The following is a 17,278-nucleotide window of genomic DNA, read 5'->3' as shown; positions in this document are numbered from 1 at the left end:
CTATTATTAGGGTTAGGGTTTTGGCTGCTCACTTCCTATACCCCCTATATAAACGGCCTTTATTTCAACCTATCTCTGCAGTCTCTTTAGGTTCTTCATCTTCTCCGTTTTCTTTCAAGGTTTTTATTTTTAAGATTAATTTTCCTTTTTCGTTGGTCTGTTTTGCTTTTATTTTTCCTTAAATTAAAGGAAAGCCAATTTGCAGAGCAAAGGCGTCGAGTTAAAAAAATGGCGTGATTTGCGTTGAAGGTTGGCGATATCATTAAGCGATTCTCCGTGCCCATCAAATTTCAATTTTTCGTTTTGATCGTGGCCTCGAACAAGTCGCTACATTTTTTTATACCTTCCACTTCAATTTTAATTTGATATTTCAAGTCAATGTTTGAAGTTTTTCTGTTTGATAAACGAAAACGAACCGGATTTTTTATTTTGTGCCGTCCTTGATTTTCGTACAAAAATGTCAATTTTTTAGCAAATTGATTTCTTCGTTGTTTTCATGGTCCCCAAAGGGAAAACAGAGAATATTACCATCCGATTTCAATGGATTTTAGAAGCTTCCTTGATGACGGAGGAGGTAGTCTTGATTTTGAAGAACATGACTGGCAAAGGGATTAGATTTCTAAAATATTTGCATTAATAATAAACAAGAAAGAGAAAGAGATGATAATATCTCTCAAACCCTAAAATCCTGTTATATTCAAACCACAATTTCCTAATATCGTAGTTTACAGCATATATAACCATACACATACGCTCAATCAAGAAAAACACACCCACAATAAATAATAAATAAGTAATGAAGTGTTAAATCAGAGAAAAAGAAAAATAAATAAATAAATCACACAAATCTGTTAAATGGCTTTCTTCCACCAGTGATGGTAGCAGGCGTAGATGGTGTTGAATCAACACTCATATTGCCTACAGACCCTTTGTTCGACCTGTATGAACCAATCCCTTGTGTTAATGGGTACGAAAGCCTCCGATTTGACTCGCTTTGGGGAGTACCAACATGCCTCTCCTTTGGATTACTGTTAGCTCTGGTTTTGGCTTTGGTTGAAACTGTTGGATTCATGTAGTTTGGAACAGAAAATGGTGGGCAACTCATAAGGCTATCATCGTCCTTTACGTGCAAGTCGAATGGTGAAGCAGCTCCTCTAGCCCTTGGTCTTGAACTTGAAGGCGGTGTTCGCATCCGTCTTTTGGCATGGAGAATGGTGGACCTTGTGGATTTTGGTGTAGGAGTTTCCATGATGTTGTCATAGGTGAATTGCCTTTGCCTGCTGCTGCTTGACTGCGGCCTTGAACTAGGCTTCAGTTGGGAATTTGGCCTTGGTGGGGTAAGTTGGAAACTCTTTGTGCCTTGGCTTCCAGGAGCATTGACGGGCGGTAGTGGATGATCTAACCAGTTCCACCACCATGGAAATCCGCCAGAGCGAATGCCGGATCCCGGAGTAGATTTCCATAGCTGTACAAAGAAAGGTTTTAAATCATAAAGAGAGCAAATAAAGAAAATCTTTGATAATATGTAGTCGAGTTTCCTACAATTTGACGCTCAATCCCATCTGACTGTTTTCTCCATCACCTCAGAAGCTACAGTTAATTAGCAGAAACCTACTTAAAAATAACTTTTTTATGTCGTTTTTATGGGTATGTGTAATACATATTAACTTTTCCATGGATTTAGAGGGTTATTGGATGACCATATACTTGTACCATTGTCCAGATACGCAATAGATAGGGATACTCCAGGAAAAATGAAGACTCAAAAGTAAGTCATAAACCATATCCAACACTATGGTACAGTTGAAACCGGAGTCGGCTGGTAAAACTTAAAAAGTGTACCTGGTTGGAATATGCATAGGCCATGGCTCTTTCTCTCTTGATGACTGCCTCCACTTTTCTCTGCATTCTTGCTTCTCTTTCCTCTTTTGTTAGCACAGTGTCATCCCAGTTTTCGTTGCCTGCCTCGGACTAATCCAACATTCAACGAAGTTACACATTTTAACAGCTATGAAGAGAGTAAACGTACATGAAACAAACATGAATACATGATCTTCAAGTTCGCTAAGTGTCTAGTGAGCCCGAAGAATTCATCAAGGTTAAAGGTGGAAGAATTGTGTTAATTTATTACTTTATCTAACAGTTTTAATGGAAATATATCAATGCTACTTCGAAAGTACAAAGGAAAATGGCAAAAAAAATCAGGCAATTCTTCGCTTTTACTGTTCAAATGAACGCTGGCATAAAAAATTTCAATGATTCAAATGATTGGATTTAGGAGGGCATCACAAGATTTGATAAGCAGTAGCTACTTAAAAGAAATACTAAGATTCAATGACCAAATGACGACTTACTACCTGGCTGGTCCATTTGCCTAAGGTACTCTCTGCTTCCTTAGACTCAGCCTGTTGTCGTTCTTGGTTTTCTAACTTCTGGATCCTGCGTGACTGAATCTGAGACTGAACTCGCACCAAAAGCTGCATATACTTCATGGCATTCGTAGTTTGGCGTTTCACATGCTGACCTCTCACAACTCCTTGAAGCCTCACAAGGCCTTTCAAAGCTCTAAAACTTCTCCTTGTCTGTATTCCAAGTTTCATGATAATCAAGTAGGGAATCAAATATCAATGCAAAACATGTCAATCTAAAGGTATCTACTGTGCATCACACAACATGATAGCACAGTCCAGCATACAACCTGTAGCATAGTAATTAACTTTTTGCACAAGCAAAATTCGGTTATTACTTCAGCCTATGTAATAGCCACTAATATTGAAAGGTCTTTAGTAAATCTATTAATATCAGCAGGTCGAAAAGTGGAGGGGAAAGTGACCAGGTATAGACCACACTTGTGCAAGCAATAACTTCCCATACCAGTATTTGCCTGTGAAGTATTGAACATATTAATTATTCTATACTTCTATCGAGTTCAACCACCAAATATTTCTCATTGTTTGTCTTTTCACACCGGTTGCCCCCAAATTGCACTTGAAATATTCTGTTAGTTAGAATAATAAAGGACTTACCTTATAACCTCTATAGGCTGCTTGAATTTGGGTCGCTGAAGCATGCTGGTTCTTTAAAGTTGGTTCTGGCCGAGGACGAACAATCCTAGAAGGAGCAGGTTTTGGAGAAGCACCTCTTGGAGAAGCAACTCGTGGAGAAGCAGCTCGAGGGGGTGGAGGTGGAGGTGGAGGTGGTGAAGCAGCTCTAGGGGATGCAGCTCGTGGAGGGGAAGCAGCTCTTGGAGAAGCAACCCTAGGAGAGGCAACCCTTGGAGATGGACCCTGTGGAGATGCAGGTCTATGAGGCACAAAAGGTGGTGTTCTTGGCTGCTCCGGAGGTGTGGGAGGCCTGAATATTAGATTATGCTCTCGTTCAGCTTCCCCCAGAATTTTCTCTATACTGCTGGGCTTTCTAAAGAGGGGAAGGAAGGAATTGGTTTCTCCATGCCTTAATTTTCCTGGGCCTTTCTTCTTTTCTTTATCACTTCTTTTTTCCGATTCCTGAAAAAGATTTAACCATGGTGAATATAAGGTATCCTTTCAGTAACATTTAGGCAGAAAAAGTTCATGCTTTACAAGCCAAAAATTCCAAACCATGTCTTTGAGAGGGAAAAAGAACTAATTTACTATGCCGCTTTGTATGCACAAAATATGCAGTAGAGCTTGCTAATGCTACGAGGTCGGAAACAAATACATAGAGCTAAATAGCTGAACATAGAACAAAATCGACTTCAATCAGAAATTTCACACTCCAATTAGATGCATCTATAGTTCATCAAAAGGCAACTAATTATATCCACTTTTGTTTTAGACCCTTTTTCCAAATTCCAGGTTCTTATGCTCTTCTATTCAGTAATCACAAACTGGTTTGAGAACATAAAACTGTTTTTCATGCCAGCACAACCTACAGGCATGTTTAAACTTCATACACAAGAGAAAGAACGAAATTAAGCAACCATATATCATCTACGATTGTATAAATTTGTAGAGTTGAAACAAAAGCACGGATGAAATGGTGAAGTTCATATGCATCATTGTTAGAATAACAACTTACATTATTTAGCTTTTCCTTGGAGTGTGGAAAGAAAATTTTTTTAATTGCAGAAAACCAACTTCCCTTCTTTCCCATACTGCCAGCATTACCGTGTCAGCCAAAGCATGGGATGAAATAGAAAAACCAAATATCAGCAGCCCCGAACCGTGTATTATCAAAATGTCTATACTTCTATCTGCAGACATAAAAGTATGCATAAATAACAGATTCGAGAATTCAAGTTCTCGACCATGAAATCAGATGAAACTGCCTAGAATCAAGACATGTAACATGATAACAAGAAATTAGCTTGATTTTAGAGAAGAGAAAGGTCAACAAGAAAATCCCGGGGACTCAAAATTCATAGTTACATACCATTAACAGGCTAGAAGCTCTATTTAAGGTTATATCCACTACCAGCAATGAATCAAACAAATACAAAATCGAAAAATTCTTTACGAACAAAGGGTATATAGAAGAAACAGGGGAATCTTCATAACCGAACCGGCTTCCATGTTAGTTAAACAAACAAAAAAACACAGCCTCTAGTTTCTCACTTAACACCATTAAATAAAGGTTCCAAGCTATGATGAAAACTAATATATCAGTCCAAATTGCAGAAAATAAATACAGGCAGAAAAAGTCCAAAAAAATTGTTTTGTTAAACATCATAAAATATATAATTGTCATTTTTTTATATATAATAAAAAAGATAATATATGAATCCTTGACAATTAGCATAAACTTCCTTAAAGGACTTTTCCAGAAGAAACTTCTCCCAGCAGAACAAAGAAAAAAACAACAACAACAAAATAGTATAGAATTTTCCACTTTTTCCCCCTAAAATCCATGATTTTGAGGGCATAAAATAAACACCAGCAAAGAAATAAAAATCTTAGCAGTTTAAAGGTTAAAAGAAAACAATTTTCCAAGAAAATATCTGACACATAGAGAAAAGAGATCCAAAGACAGGTTAATACTTATAAAGAAACAACCTTGTAAAAAAATTAAAAAAAAAAGCTCACTTTTTGAGAATTATAGTTATCTACCCTTTCCTGACGCCTTCCCCAAGAACATAATAAACACACATCCAGAAAAATAAAAAATAAAAGGATTACCTTCATCATGAACAACATAATTCACAAAAACCCAAAACCTTAAACAAACAAATATACTAACCCACCCCCCCCCCCAAAAAAAAAATTTGAAAGAGATCGTACATATATCATGTAAGTACCTTAAATGGAGAGCTTCTAAAATCCTAAATTCTGAAAGCAAACCCTTCAAAAAGCTGAGTTATAAGAAGCTAGAGAAAAGAAGGATAGTAGCAGCCAGCCATAGAAGACCCTCTTATTTTCTTTTAGCCTCTTTTTTTTTCTATTTTAATTATCAGTCCCTGCTTTTTTATTACATGGGGGGTTTTTATATTCTACTTTAATTTTTTTTTCAACTATTTGTAATATTTGGGTATCTCTGTTTCTCTTTCTAATTTATATCTCTATAACTTTAATAAGGTTCTTTGCTTTTTGTAGCTTTGGGTGCTATGAAATTGTACTACTTTTCTTTTTTCTTTTGCCACCTTTTACCTTTTGTTGAATTTAGAATTGGAAATGTTTTTTAATAAATAAAAATAGAAAAATTCATCAGTCTAATCATGGTGATGATTAAGAATATCAGAATTAATAAGAAATAGAGATGGGTTGGCCACTTTCTCACTCAATGTGCCCCCAACTTCAACTCCCTTTACTTGTATGGGATGACTATTTGGATTCCATGATTTCTGTATAATATAATTATATGATATATATATTGTTTGAGGCTTATACAATAAAAATTTGAAAATTTGTTGTTAAGGTTCCCCAGTATCTATTTCCAATTTTCATATTAGTTATTAACGTTTTTTTATTAATAATATATTTTAATTATTTTAATTCATCAATTATAATAGTTGATGCATAAATGATTATATATTAGTTGTCAGCCATTAATTATTTTTATTAAATTATAAAATAAAAATTTAAAGGTTATAATATACTCTAAGATCTTATACTCGTATATTTTAAAATTTAATCTTTATATTATTTTTTTTAAAAATTTAATTCATCTACTTTTTAAACTTAAAAATTTAAGTTTATTTATTAAAATAGTTAAATTTCTTCTATTAAAACTGGTGTAATATTTTAAAATTAAAAAAATACTCACTTGATATTTATGTAATAAAAATTGACATTCTAATAGACCTAAATTTAATAGAGAATTTTAATGTGTTAACCATTTTTAAAAAATTACATCAATATGTTAATCAGAATAAAATATATGGCATAAAAGTTAGGTACCAAATTATGTAAAAATTAAATTATATAAGTTAAATCTTAAATTTAAATAAAATATAGAAATTAAAACTAAAATTTAACAATTATTATATAATCTCAATAAAATAGAGAGATTAGAACTAAAATTTAACCATTATATTTTCATATAAAAAAGCAATGTATGGATAAAAGTCATGTAAGGCATTCTTTTTATACATGGTAATATATATTATTAAAATTTATAAAATAATACTTTGTTAACAAAAATAAGAGGTGATAAGAAATAAGAATTTGTGCACACTCGAACCTCTCTTTTATTATATTAACAATAATATCGATACCAACTAAATTAAAATTTAATCCGTAATAATAAAAAAAATTTAATTCTATGTTTTTTATACAAAACTTTAATTATATGTATGAATATGGGTACCAAACGAATGTAATATTATTTTATCTTTTACTCCTCAATTTTATTTTATTTAAAAATGAGATGAAAACTTTTAACATTAAAACTCTTTTTTGATAGAATAACACCACACTAAAACTTTTTCTTTCGAAAGCTACACTACACTAAAATTAAGAAAATGACAAGAAAAAAAAGTGTTTTTAATGATATTCAAATTGAATTTAATAACTTTGTTTTATTAAGTGGACTGACGTGATCGTTGATTTAGATAAGGTTAAAGTCTTTTATTAGTCCATATACTTTGACAAAATTTGAGATTTAATCCCTATATTTTATTTTTAAAATTAAAATTTATTTGTTAATATTGTTAAAATTTTGTTAAATTCAAGTTAATTTTAATATTATTTTTAATTACATGACTAATAATTTAATATTTTTATTTTAAAATATTATACCAACAAATTTAATAAAAGATTTAACAATATTAATAGTTAAACTTAAATTTTGAAATATAAAAAATGAAGAGACTCAACTCTTAGAAATAAAATTATGATCAAAATACAAAACTAACAATATATTTTAACCTTTAGATAAATATCCATTTTTATTTACTAGATAAAAAACAGTCCATTTCATTGACCAATATTTTCTATGATGGCATTCCAGCAACTTTACATGGAAATTGATAATTTTGCTTCATTGAATGTGTTTTGATGTGATCATTGATGTAGACGACGGTCCATTTACATTATTTAGGTTTTAAAAAAAAGAGTTTAATATAACCACATGACACATGCCTTATGAAAGTCAAAATCATGCTACCACCTTTAATCTTTGATATAATAAATTTAACCCAAATAATCATTTTGACTAACATTAAAAAATATTTTTTAAGAACTTTGTATTATTAATTAATGCTAAGAATTTATAACAGAACTCTTAATGCAATTTTAATACAAAAAGAGTTTCTTTTAGAACGCTTTAGTTGATTTGAAGTTTTAGTTTATTTTAAATTTAGGAACTGAATCTAAATAATGTAATATATTTTGTTTCTATAAGAATAATAATATAAAGGGAATAACATAAATATTATTTAATAATAATTTATATAAATCGGTTGAGCTTTAATTTAATTATTATGAATATTATTATCCACGTGAATTCCTATATATTTATTAAGGAGAAATTATATAAAAAATAATTTATATAACACTCTAAAGAAGTAAACATTTTATATAAAATTAACATCAGAATCCACACCCAAAACATTTTAAAATTTTCAACTTAACTTTTAATCCATTTTGAAAATACATTTAAACTTATAATTTAAGTTATTTAATATAATATGTAGTCATTGAATAACCTAAGTACCTTTTAATTTTTTTTTTCAATTGAGCTTGTATTCAATTAACCTATGAAACTAATTTAATTAATAATTTTATAAATATTATAATTAAATAACTAAAATTTAATTCTAATTTTGAATCTATAATTATTTGATATAAAAAATCAACTTTCCAAATAGTTTTTTCATAGAAAATCAATTATATTAAAAAACGAATAAAATCAAGGAAAATTATTTAGTTCACAAGTTAAAATTTCTACGAACAGAGGTAAAAATATTGTCAAGTATTTTTAATAATATTAAAAAAATAAATTAAATTAAAACAAATACATATGATTTTATTTAGCCTTATTCGCAAACTTGAAAAACTCCAAGACAAAAATAATAAAAGCATAAATTTCAAATTCAAAGTGATATATTGTAAGAACACATTTTCAAAGTTTGTCACACGCCTACCATTTTACACGTAATAAACAGGTGGGCCAATAAGAAACGGTCAAAATATGCTTTACAATGTTTGTATGCAATATTAGACACGGTCTCGATGTGAATACGATAAATATTAAAATCAGAATTTATATATGGAATGATATTTGATGCAACTTCGTATACATAAGTTTTATGTATTATCATTAAATAATAAAATAATATATAGTTTCAAATTTATGTGCTCTAATATAAAATTAGTCGTATTGTAATAATATTTTTATTTGATACGTTTTTTTTTAATTTAACTTGAATAATTTTACTCGATTCAACTCGACTCAATTTGAAAAAAAATTAAAATTGAGTTAGGATGATAAAATAGGACTTGTGAACTTGATTAACTCGAAATTTTTCACTCGATTTGACTTGATTCGATTGAACACTCACTCCTAACTGATGGTGCATAAGATTTATAAATTGACAATGCATCAAATATTCTCTTTTTATATATTATATATTATTATTGTAATACAATATATATGAATATATAAAATATTTTAAATATAATTATTATAAATAAACTTTAAATACACAAATTATTTTAATTATTTATAATCATATATACTTTTTCTCATGTTTTAAGGTCAAGGTACTGGTTCTTAGTCAAAAACAATATATAAAAATAAGACATAATAATTTATTTAGTCCTTTAATTTTATAAAAAGATTTTTTTTATTTTTTTTGTATTTTTTAGCCTTTGAATCAGTATTTTTTTGTCAAATCACCTCAATATGGATGAAAAAGCTAACATTTTTTAACTTTGTAGATATGGCATACATATGGATGACGCATAAACATTTAATTGTTTATTTAATTTTTAAAAATTCAAAATAAAATATAGAAATTATTTTTAAAAATTAAAATCAACAAAATTATTAAAAATGTATAAAAAGTATAAAATATTTTTGAAATTTTAAAAATAGTTAAAAATACCATCCAAGTGTATACCGTGTTAGCAAAGTTAACAAACATTAATTTTTTCAACAATTGTGGGGTGATTTGATAAAAAAGACTATAAATTACTGACTCAAAGAGATGAAAATTTAAATGAAAGGCTAAAATAATTTTTTATAAAGTTAAAAGATGAAATAAATCATTATGTTTAAAAGAAATAATATATTTTTATTTCAGCAAGAAAATGAAATTGCAATGTAAAGAGTATTTATGGAAAAGGCAGTGTTTGGTTTGGTGTTGCGATTCTCAAATGTTCCAATTGTGATTATAAATTATGTTAGAAAGCAGATTGGGTTTGGCCAACTAAATTATTCAAAATTCCCGTCATTTTATGGTTTTTTTTTTTTTGGTAGGGTCCTAATTCGATACAAGTGATGTCCATTTCAAAGAGAGCCTAACAAATTAAGTTTTTCTTTTGAATCATGAATGCTTATGGTATATATCAAATTATATTTTAAATTATCGTTTTAGGGTTAATAAAGATTAACTTTTTTAAGATTTATAGTGGCTCCTTTTAATATTATTATTTTGAAGGTTGGAATTTGAATTTCCTTCTTAAAAGTACAATGTACTTTATCACTATATTTAATAGTTATTGATTAATTATTTATTATTTTAATAAATTATGTATTACTCATTTAATCCTACTTATAAAATTTTAAAATTTCACCACGAATATAATATATATTATAGTTTTCATGTTATAATATTGCTTATATATTTTTTGTTTATCATTGTGTATAAAAAATTGATCTATGCTAGAAAACATATCACACGTGTATGCTCATGTTATAATATTGCTTATATATTTTTTGTTTATCATTGTGTATAAAAAATTGATCTATGCTAGAAAACATATCACACGTGTATGCGTGTAGAAACTACATATATAGAACATAAATACGTGTTTAAAAATAACATACAATAAATAACGAAACATGTTATTTGAAACTAATTAATCATAATAACACATTAAAATATATATGATATTAAAATAAAAAAAATCAGATTAAATTGTAAGCAAAATAAAATTTTAACACATAAATACATCATATATACTAACAATATTAAATGCACTAGAGTTGTTTATCATCATGTTGTTACAATTGTAAGTTAGTGTCGAGTTGATTTATGATACAAACTCAATTAACAACATTATTAATATGTATAATTGATGAAAATAGTAAATTGTGCATACTAAAATAAAAATGTACAAAAATATATCAAAATGGAGCTTTTGTTGTGTGATAAATTTAAAGTTTTATCAATCAAATTGATGTGAGTTCAAATCTCACCATATACGTATTTTATGAATAAATATTTTTGTAATTTTCTTTTTGAATTGGTACTCGATTTACTCGTAAACAAATTTAATAAATGAATTAAATAATAGCATAATGTTAATAGTATATATCTATTTCACACTGGGACCTGAAATGTGCTTGTTTATGAAAAAATATTGATTGGTTTTGACCTGGTAAATAACTAAATATAGTGTATTTTACTCCTGTCGGGACAATAAATTCTTAACCAAATCTCAAGTTTGGGTCAAAGTTGAAATTCAAAAATTGGTTCAACGATAGGTCAACTTGCTTTTCTTTTTTCTTCTTTTTCAACTGCATCTTTGCAAATTCATGGCACATTCGTTTTTCATTACAAGCCAAAAGTTGTGCACTATGTTTCATTTTCATAATATATATATACACGTATTGCTTGAATTGATTTATTCAAAGTCGAAACACAATTAAATTTCTAATTTTAGTTCTATAAGTTGAATGGAATTATTTGTTATTTTATTTTTACATATAATATTTAACTTAATATAAAATATTATATGATTTTATTCTACCTAGCAAAATTTAAGTTGCACTTATAACTTATTTTTTAAAGATAAAAGGTTTTAATGGTTGAATCGAGTTAAGTTATATTCGATTTATCTCTTAATTCCTTATAAAGTATTGAATCAGCTTATTAATTTTCAAATAATTTTTATTAGTAAATCATTATATATATAAAAAATAATTACACATTATTATTTATATCGTAAAATGTTAGTTCAAATTAAAAATGATTTAGCTTTGATTAAGATTTATTGGCTTTAGTTATTAAAAAAAAATACAGGTTAAATATGCGTAGATAATGTAATAACTAATTTTTAATTGATTATGGGCTAAATAGAAAATAATGTTAATGTGTAAAAGCTATATATTAGAGTTACTATTATCAAATTACACATGTATAACTTTTTTTTACATTCAATCTTCAAAAAAATAAAGTAGTTGTCTTTAAAATACTTATGTATTAAATTGAAAGATCAAAACCACGCGATTTGAATATTTCAACATATCGATAAATTTATATACACTTTCACATCTAATTTTGAGTATTAATAATCTGACATAACAGATTCTAGTTTATTAAATTTGTATCAGAATTTTACTGTTTTAACAAATTAACCTTTGAATTGTGCTTAATTATTAAAATGGTCATTTACTTTTTATCGAAAAAGATTACAGAAAAAGAAAACAAAGTTATGGGGTTCAATTTACAGACTACCATTTGTCACATTAATATGAAGACAACTATAGTTAATGAGTTTCTGTTAAAAAAAAAAAAAGACTTGAAGATTTTCATATTGAAATAAAAAGGTTAGTCTCAAGGCAATCAAATATTACATAGATTTCGTCTATTATTTTTTTTTAATAAAATCTGTAGTTACTTAACTTTTCAAACTAAACCTTTGTTTCGTAGGTGGTGTCGCCGGTTGCTAGTCATAGTTTTTTCAATATTTTTTATTCGTAGTTTTATTTTGTTTTTATTTTCAGTCTATATTATCACAGTTTTATTATAAAATTGTAGTTTTATTTTGCCTGATTTATTTTATTTGAAAGCAAATGTAATTTTTTTTTACTTTTAATTTGTAGTCATTATCTGGTGTATATGTGAAATTTATCAATATAAGGATACTACCAGATCTATTAGGAACTGTTTTAGAAGAGATTTATCATGATAGATCACGTTGATGGCGATAGATTCGATATGATGATGAGGAAATAAACCATTTGAGACTCGGCATTTTATGCATCATTGATGCGGTAGGTTCGTGGGATTTTTGGCATTTTTTCTTGGTTAATCAGTATTCATTGTCAGGTTAATTTGATGATGGCGAGGCTAGGATGCAAATTTCAGCGATTTCAACAAGTTGCTATAGCTCTAGTGTTTTTTTGAATTATTCCAGCGTTGCATTTACGATCAATTATCCTTATCTTTTTTTGTGATTATTCTGCAAACATGGCATTTGTGATTTATTTACTGTTTGTATATACCATGTATTTGTGTTATTATTGTTCATAGTTCCTATTAATAATAGTATTTTCTTATAAAAACATTACAACTTTATTCTGTAATGTTTACTTAACTTACATGGGGTTAAAAATAAATATTTGAACCGGTCCAATTAAAAATGATTAAAAATAATAAAAAGTTAAAAATATGTTTCAACTGTTTTTTGCCTAATTTAATTGATTTATATCAAATTTCAAATTAATCGGTTAAAAACTATTTTTTAGATCGATATTTTAATCCATTTTCAATCGATCCGATCTAATTCAAATACTATCCGTATTTATAGGTTTTTTTTTAAACATAAACTCTTTGCAACACTTGGGAATTCGTGTACGTGTTGTGCTGATATAATTTGTATTATTTATTGTAGCACTTCTATTGTGTTATGTTTATGTTTTTCTTCGTGTTGTTGTTGTTTTTTTTTAAATATTAATTTATTTTTTCATACTGAAATAATGATAATAATATAGTTTTTCACTTAATTATTATTTAGTATCCAAACTGGATTTTTTTAATGAGATATTTGTTTTTTTTTCTCTTTATGGGACTCTTGTTAATATTTAAAGGTAACGATATTAATTTTTAGTATTTTATTTGAATTTTAAGATTAAATTGATCAAAGTTTATAATTAACTTCCATTAAATTGATCTTAAAACTCGAAAAAAAAATCACATTCATCATATTGTATTTAATAAATTAAACAAGTTCATAACTTATACTAAATTTATTTTATTAACAAAATCATAAAAATTCAACCCAAATAATATCAGCAATTAACTTCTATTAAATAAACTCTAAAATCTAAATTAATACTAACAAAATTAATATTGCTATATTTAGATATCAAAATGTATAATTTTTCTCAAATACAAATACTATATAGGATAAAAATACTGATACCATCTTAAAAAAAAGAGTTAAACTCGAGTACGATATATTATTATTTAATTAAAAAGTTATTGATAAAAGAAGAGTTGGGTCTGCATCCGGGTCGCCCAATTTAGCTAAGTTTAAACCATAAAATGCCACTGAATATAGATTAGGGTTTTTTCGTCTCTCTCTTATTCGCACCTTCCCTGGAAAGGTAAAGGCTTTCAGTGGAAACAGCTTCATTCCACCAAAATGGTCAGTTCTTTACTCTCCTCTTCGCTGTTGTTTTAATTCTTTGCTTTTTCAATCCTCGGGTTTCCTATTTTTGACATTTTTTTGCAACATTTCTCTATTAAAAAAATGAATTTATTGTTGATTTTTGCTGGTGGATATTCTTGGGTTGTTCATGAAATTGTGTTTTTTTTCTTGTCTAGCTAATATCTGGTTTTGTATGGCAACAGCAGCTTTATTTTTATTTTTTTAATATTGTTTCTCATGATGGGAGGTTCTTTTATATCTGCTTTACCATAAGTTTAACAATGATTTAGTTTTTGAATGTGTGGAATCTACATTGTGTTCCACATGATGGGGAAATAGGAAGTGTAGTTGCTGAAGTGAATGTTAAGATCATATGGTTACTTTTAATTGTGTTTTATATTAGTTTTCAATTGATGAGGTTCCTCTATATCTGATTTCTTACTAGTTTATCTAGGATTTAGTTTCTAAATGTGTAAAATCTACTTTGCAGTTTGGTTCTGGGTCGACTTATTTTCTCCCTGATGAAAGTTCTTGTGCTTCAAGTCTATACATTGTGGCTTTATTTAAAGCTATATTTTTCCTTGTCTGTTGCAGGCTAGAGGGTTGAAGAAACATTTGAAGAGGCTCAATGCTCCTAGGCATTGGATGCTCGACAAACTTGGCGGTGCATTTGTATGTTATTATCTCAAAAACCCTTTTACATCCTTACCAGTTCAATTCACTGCCTCTCTTTTGTGTTCTTATAATTTCTTTGTTCATGCAGGCACCAAAGCCGTCATCTGGACCTCACAAATCCAGGGAATGCTTGCCACTAGTTCTCATTCTGCGAAACAGATTAAAGTATGCTCTGACATATAGAGAAGTGATTGCTATTCTTATGCAGAGGCATGTTATGGTAGATGGGAAGGTTAGAACTGATAAGACTTATCCAGCTGGTTTCATGGGTATGTAGAATTTGATTTCTGGAGAGTTCTTTGTATTTTCAAATTATAAACTTATACGAAGTACAGCATCATTTCTTTGATTCTTGCATGTCTTCTATACAAATCATTTTGTTGCAAATTGGCCTGATGTCGTTACTTTCATTCTAGGTTTTAAGTACATGGCGAATTGGCAATATTTTTTTGGCAGATAATTTAGTTTTCTAGAGTTTTTTAATGGTTCACCTTTCACGATGACTTATTTTTGTACCTTTTCTGTGTGCTTCAATATCTTTGAATCATGTATTGGTCGTTATTCTTTATTTCCTATTTCCAGATGTTGTGTCAATTCCAAAGACAAATGAGGACTTCCGTCTCCTCTACGATACAAAAGGTCGATTCCGCCTTCATGCCATCACTGGTGATGAGTCCAAGGTTTGTATCGATACAACCTCAATTTGTTATATTTCTTGTTACTGTTGTCTAATATTTGATTAGTTTTTCTCCATATTTTTGATCCTGTGGATGGTATTCTAATGATTGGCCATGGTCTTTTCATCTTTGATTCTGCAGTTTAAGCTCTGTAAAGTTCGGTCTGTCCAGTTTGGCCAGAAGGGTATTCCATACCTCAATACTTATGATGGCCGAACAATCCGCTACCCAGATCCGTTGATCAAGGCTAATGACACCATCAAGTTTGACTTAGAGAGCAACAAAATTGTCGATTTCATCAAGTTCGATGTCGGGAATGTTGTCATGGTCACTGGAGGAAGGAACAGGGGACGTGTTGGAGTGATTAAGAACAGAGAGAAGCATAAGGGTAGCTTCGAGACAATCCATGTTCAAGATGCTGCTGGCCACGAGTTTGCAACCCGTCTTGGCAATGTGTTTACAATTGGTAAGGGGACAAAGCCGTGGGTTTTGCTTCCTAAGGGCAAGGGTATCAAGTTGTCGATCATTGAGGAAGCCCGGAAGAGGCTTGCAGCCCAATCCGCCACGTAAGTTTGATAATATTTGGAGCTGTTTAAAGAATTGATGAGTTGGATGCTTGCTGGCTGGTACTTTGTGTTGGTTCTTCTGTAAGTTCTATCCTCTGCTTTTCAACTCATGAGCGGCAGTTTTAGACCAATCGTCTTCTTGAAATTTAGTTGCAGTAGTTTAGTTTGTTACATTTGTTTTATCGAAGGAAGTTGTTACATTTTTAGTAAATCATTATATAGCATAGTAAAATTCTTGTTTGCTAAAATCTGCTTTGCATCTTGGCTCACTTTTATTTCCTATATAGGTCAAGCCAGGTCGATGTATGGTTTCAATAAATTACATATTTGTCTAGATCCAATATGTGATAATGGGTTTTGAATTTTGTAACTCTGGAAGAAGCTAACTGAAATCACCAATTAAATATAGCATTAGCTTCCTATGTTAAAATTTGTTTCTTTCCCCAATCATTTTCATTAATTTTGATTGAAAGATTTTTCTTGTAGCTTTCTGATTAAAGAGCGAGAAACCATACAGGATATTAGTGTGTTGGTGAGAAGCATAAAGAGGCTTCTAAGATTGAATTGGAAGGTTGAAGTTATTCATGTTTATCAGGAGGCTAGTAAAATAGTTGATGTGTTGGCACAGCCAATTGGAGTTTACAGATTTGTACTAGTGTTGTTACGCATGGAATGGTTGTAGTTTAATCTTCGATGATTGCATTTCCTATAAAAAAAATTATAATTTAAAAAATAAAAATAGAAAAATATCTAAAAAATCATTAAAACGGTAAGACATATAAAAGTTATAATTTAAATCTTAGACCTTGAGTTATTAATTTTGGAATTAATTTCAAATAAATTGCCTTTAGTTACTGAACAAGTAAAAGAGATCAGTTGTCGGACATCAAGTTAGCAAGTAGAACTAATTTATCGAAGGTGCATTTTTGCATTGATGATCAAATTTATGAATCGGTTTTATTTTTGGCTAGAGTTTTTTCCCATTGCTTTCTTCATTAAGTTCAATTTAAATTTAGTTTTTGATTTCCTAACCTCCAATATTTACTTGTTTTTACTTAAGAAATAAAGTTATCTTGTATCTATTCATTTATATTTTTAAGAAGGTTTTATTTTTGTAGGTCTCCACAACCTATCAAAATTTTATTTGATTATTTTCGAGTAGTTTTTATGTTTGAAATTAGAATGATTAATTAATATTGTAGATTTAAGAAAAAAATATAGAAGTTTAAAAATTGAGTGATTAAATAATTTTTATTTGTTTGGTTATCAAGATTATTTATAAAAAAAAAAAACTACCCTATTTCATCAAGAATTATTCAGTAAGAAGACATGTTCTTACAGA

General features: G+C 28.9%; 2 protein-coding genes and 1 non-coding gene across 4 annotated transcripts; 2 read left to right on the top strand and 1 right to left on the bottom strand.

Moving 5' to 3' along the window:
• Window positions 1-204: 204 nt before the first annotated feature.
• Window positions 205-334, top strand: LOC121221555 (small nucleolar RNA snoR86). Its single transcript, XR_005918946.1, has one exon. It is a non-coding gene; the product is annotated as a small nucleolar RNA snoR86 (small nucleolar RNA).
• Window positions 335-669: 335 nt separating this feature from the next.
• Window positions 670-5,530, bottom strand: LOC107928536 (protein IQ-DOMAIN 14). 2 transcript variants are annotated; one of them, XM_041101294.1, is made up of 6 exons: window positions 5,276-5,530; window positions 4,060-4,234; window positions 3,027-3,506; window positions 2,358-2,582; window positions 1,843-1,971; window positions 670-1,465 (listed from the first exon to the last, which is right to left on the bottom strand). In XM_041101294.1, the coding sequence occupies exons 2-6, from the start codon at window positions 4,132-4,134 to the stop codon at window positions 839-841; spliced, it is 1,536 nt and encodes a 511-aa protein (XP_040957228.1). In that variant the 5' UTR covers window positions 4,135-4,234; window positions 5,276-5,530; the 3' UTR covers window positions 670-838. The 2 variants fall into 2 exon arrangements, with proteins under 2 accessions (XP_040957228.1, XP_040957227.1); XM_041101293.1 differs by having other exon boundaries at window positions 2,355-2,582; window positions 5,276-5,505.
• An 8,330-nt stretch (window positions 5,531-13,860) lies between these two features.
• Window positions 13,861-16,270, top strand: LOC107928593 (40S ribosomal protein S4-like). Its single transcript, XM_016859845.2, has 5 exons — window positions 13,861-14,015; window positions 14,613-14,690; window positions 14,782-14,962; window positions 15,276-15,373; window positions 15,512-16,270. The coding sequence occupies exons 1-5, from the start codon at window positions 14,013-14,015 to the stop codon at window positions 15,938-15,940; spliced, it is 789 nt and encodes a 262-aa protein (XP_016715334.1). The 5' UTR covers window positions 13,861-14,012; the 3' UTR covers window positions 15,941-16,270.
• The last annotated feature ends 1,008 nt before the right edge of the window (window positions 16,271-17,278 follow it).

The sequence above is a fragment of the Gossypium hirsutum genome, chromosome D09 (assembly GCF_007990345.1).
Source record: "Gossypium hirsutum isolate 1008001.06 chromosome D09, Gossypium_hirsutum_v2.1, whole genome shotgun sequence".
NCBI classification, from domain to species: domain Eukaryota; kingdom Viridiplantae; phylum Streptophyta; class Magnoliopsida; order Malvales; family Malvaceae; genus Gossypium; species Gossypium hirsutum.
The sequence above is the reverse complement of the archived record's forward strand: the minus strand, read 5'-3'. Positions and strand labels throughout refer to the sequence as shown.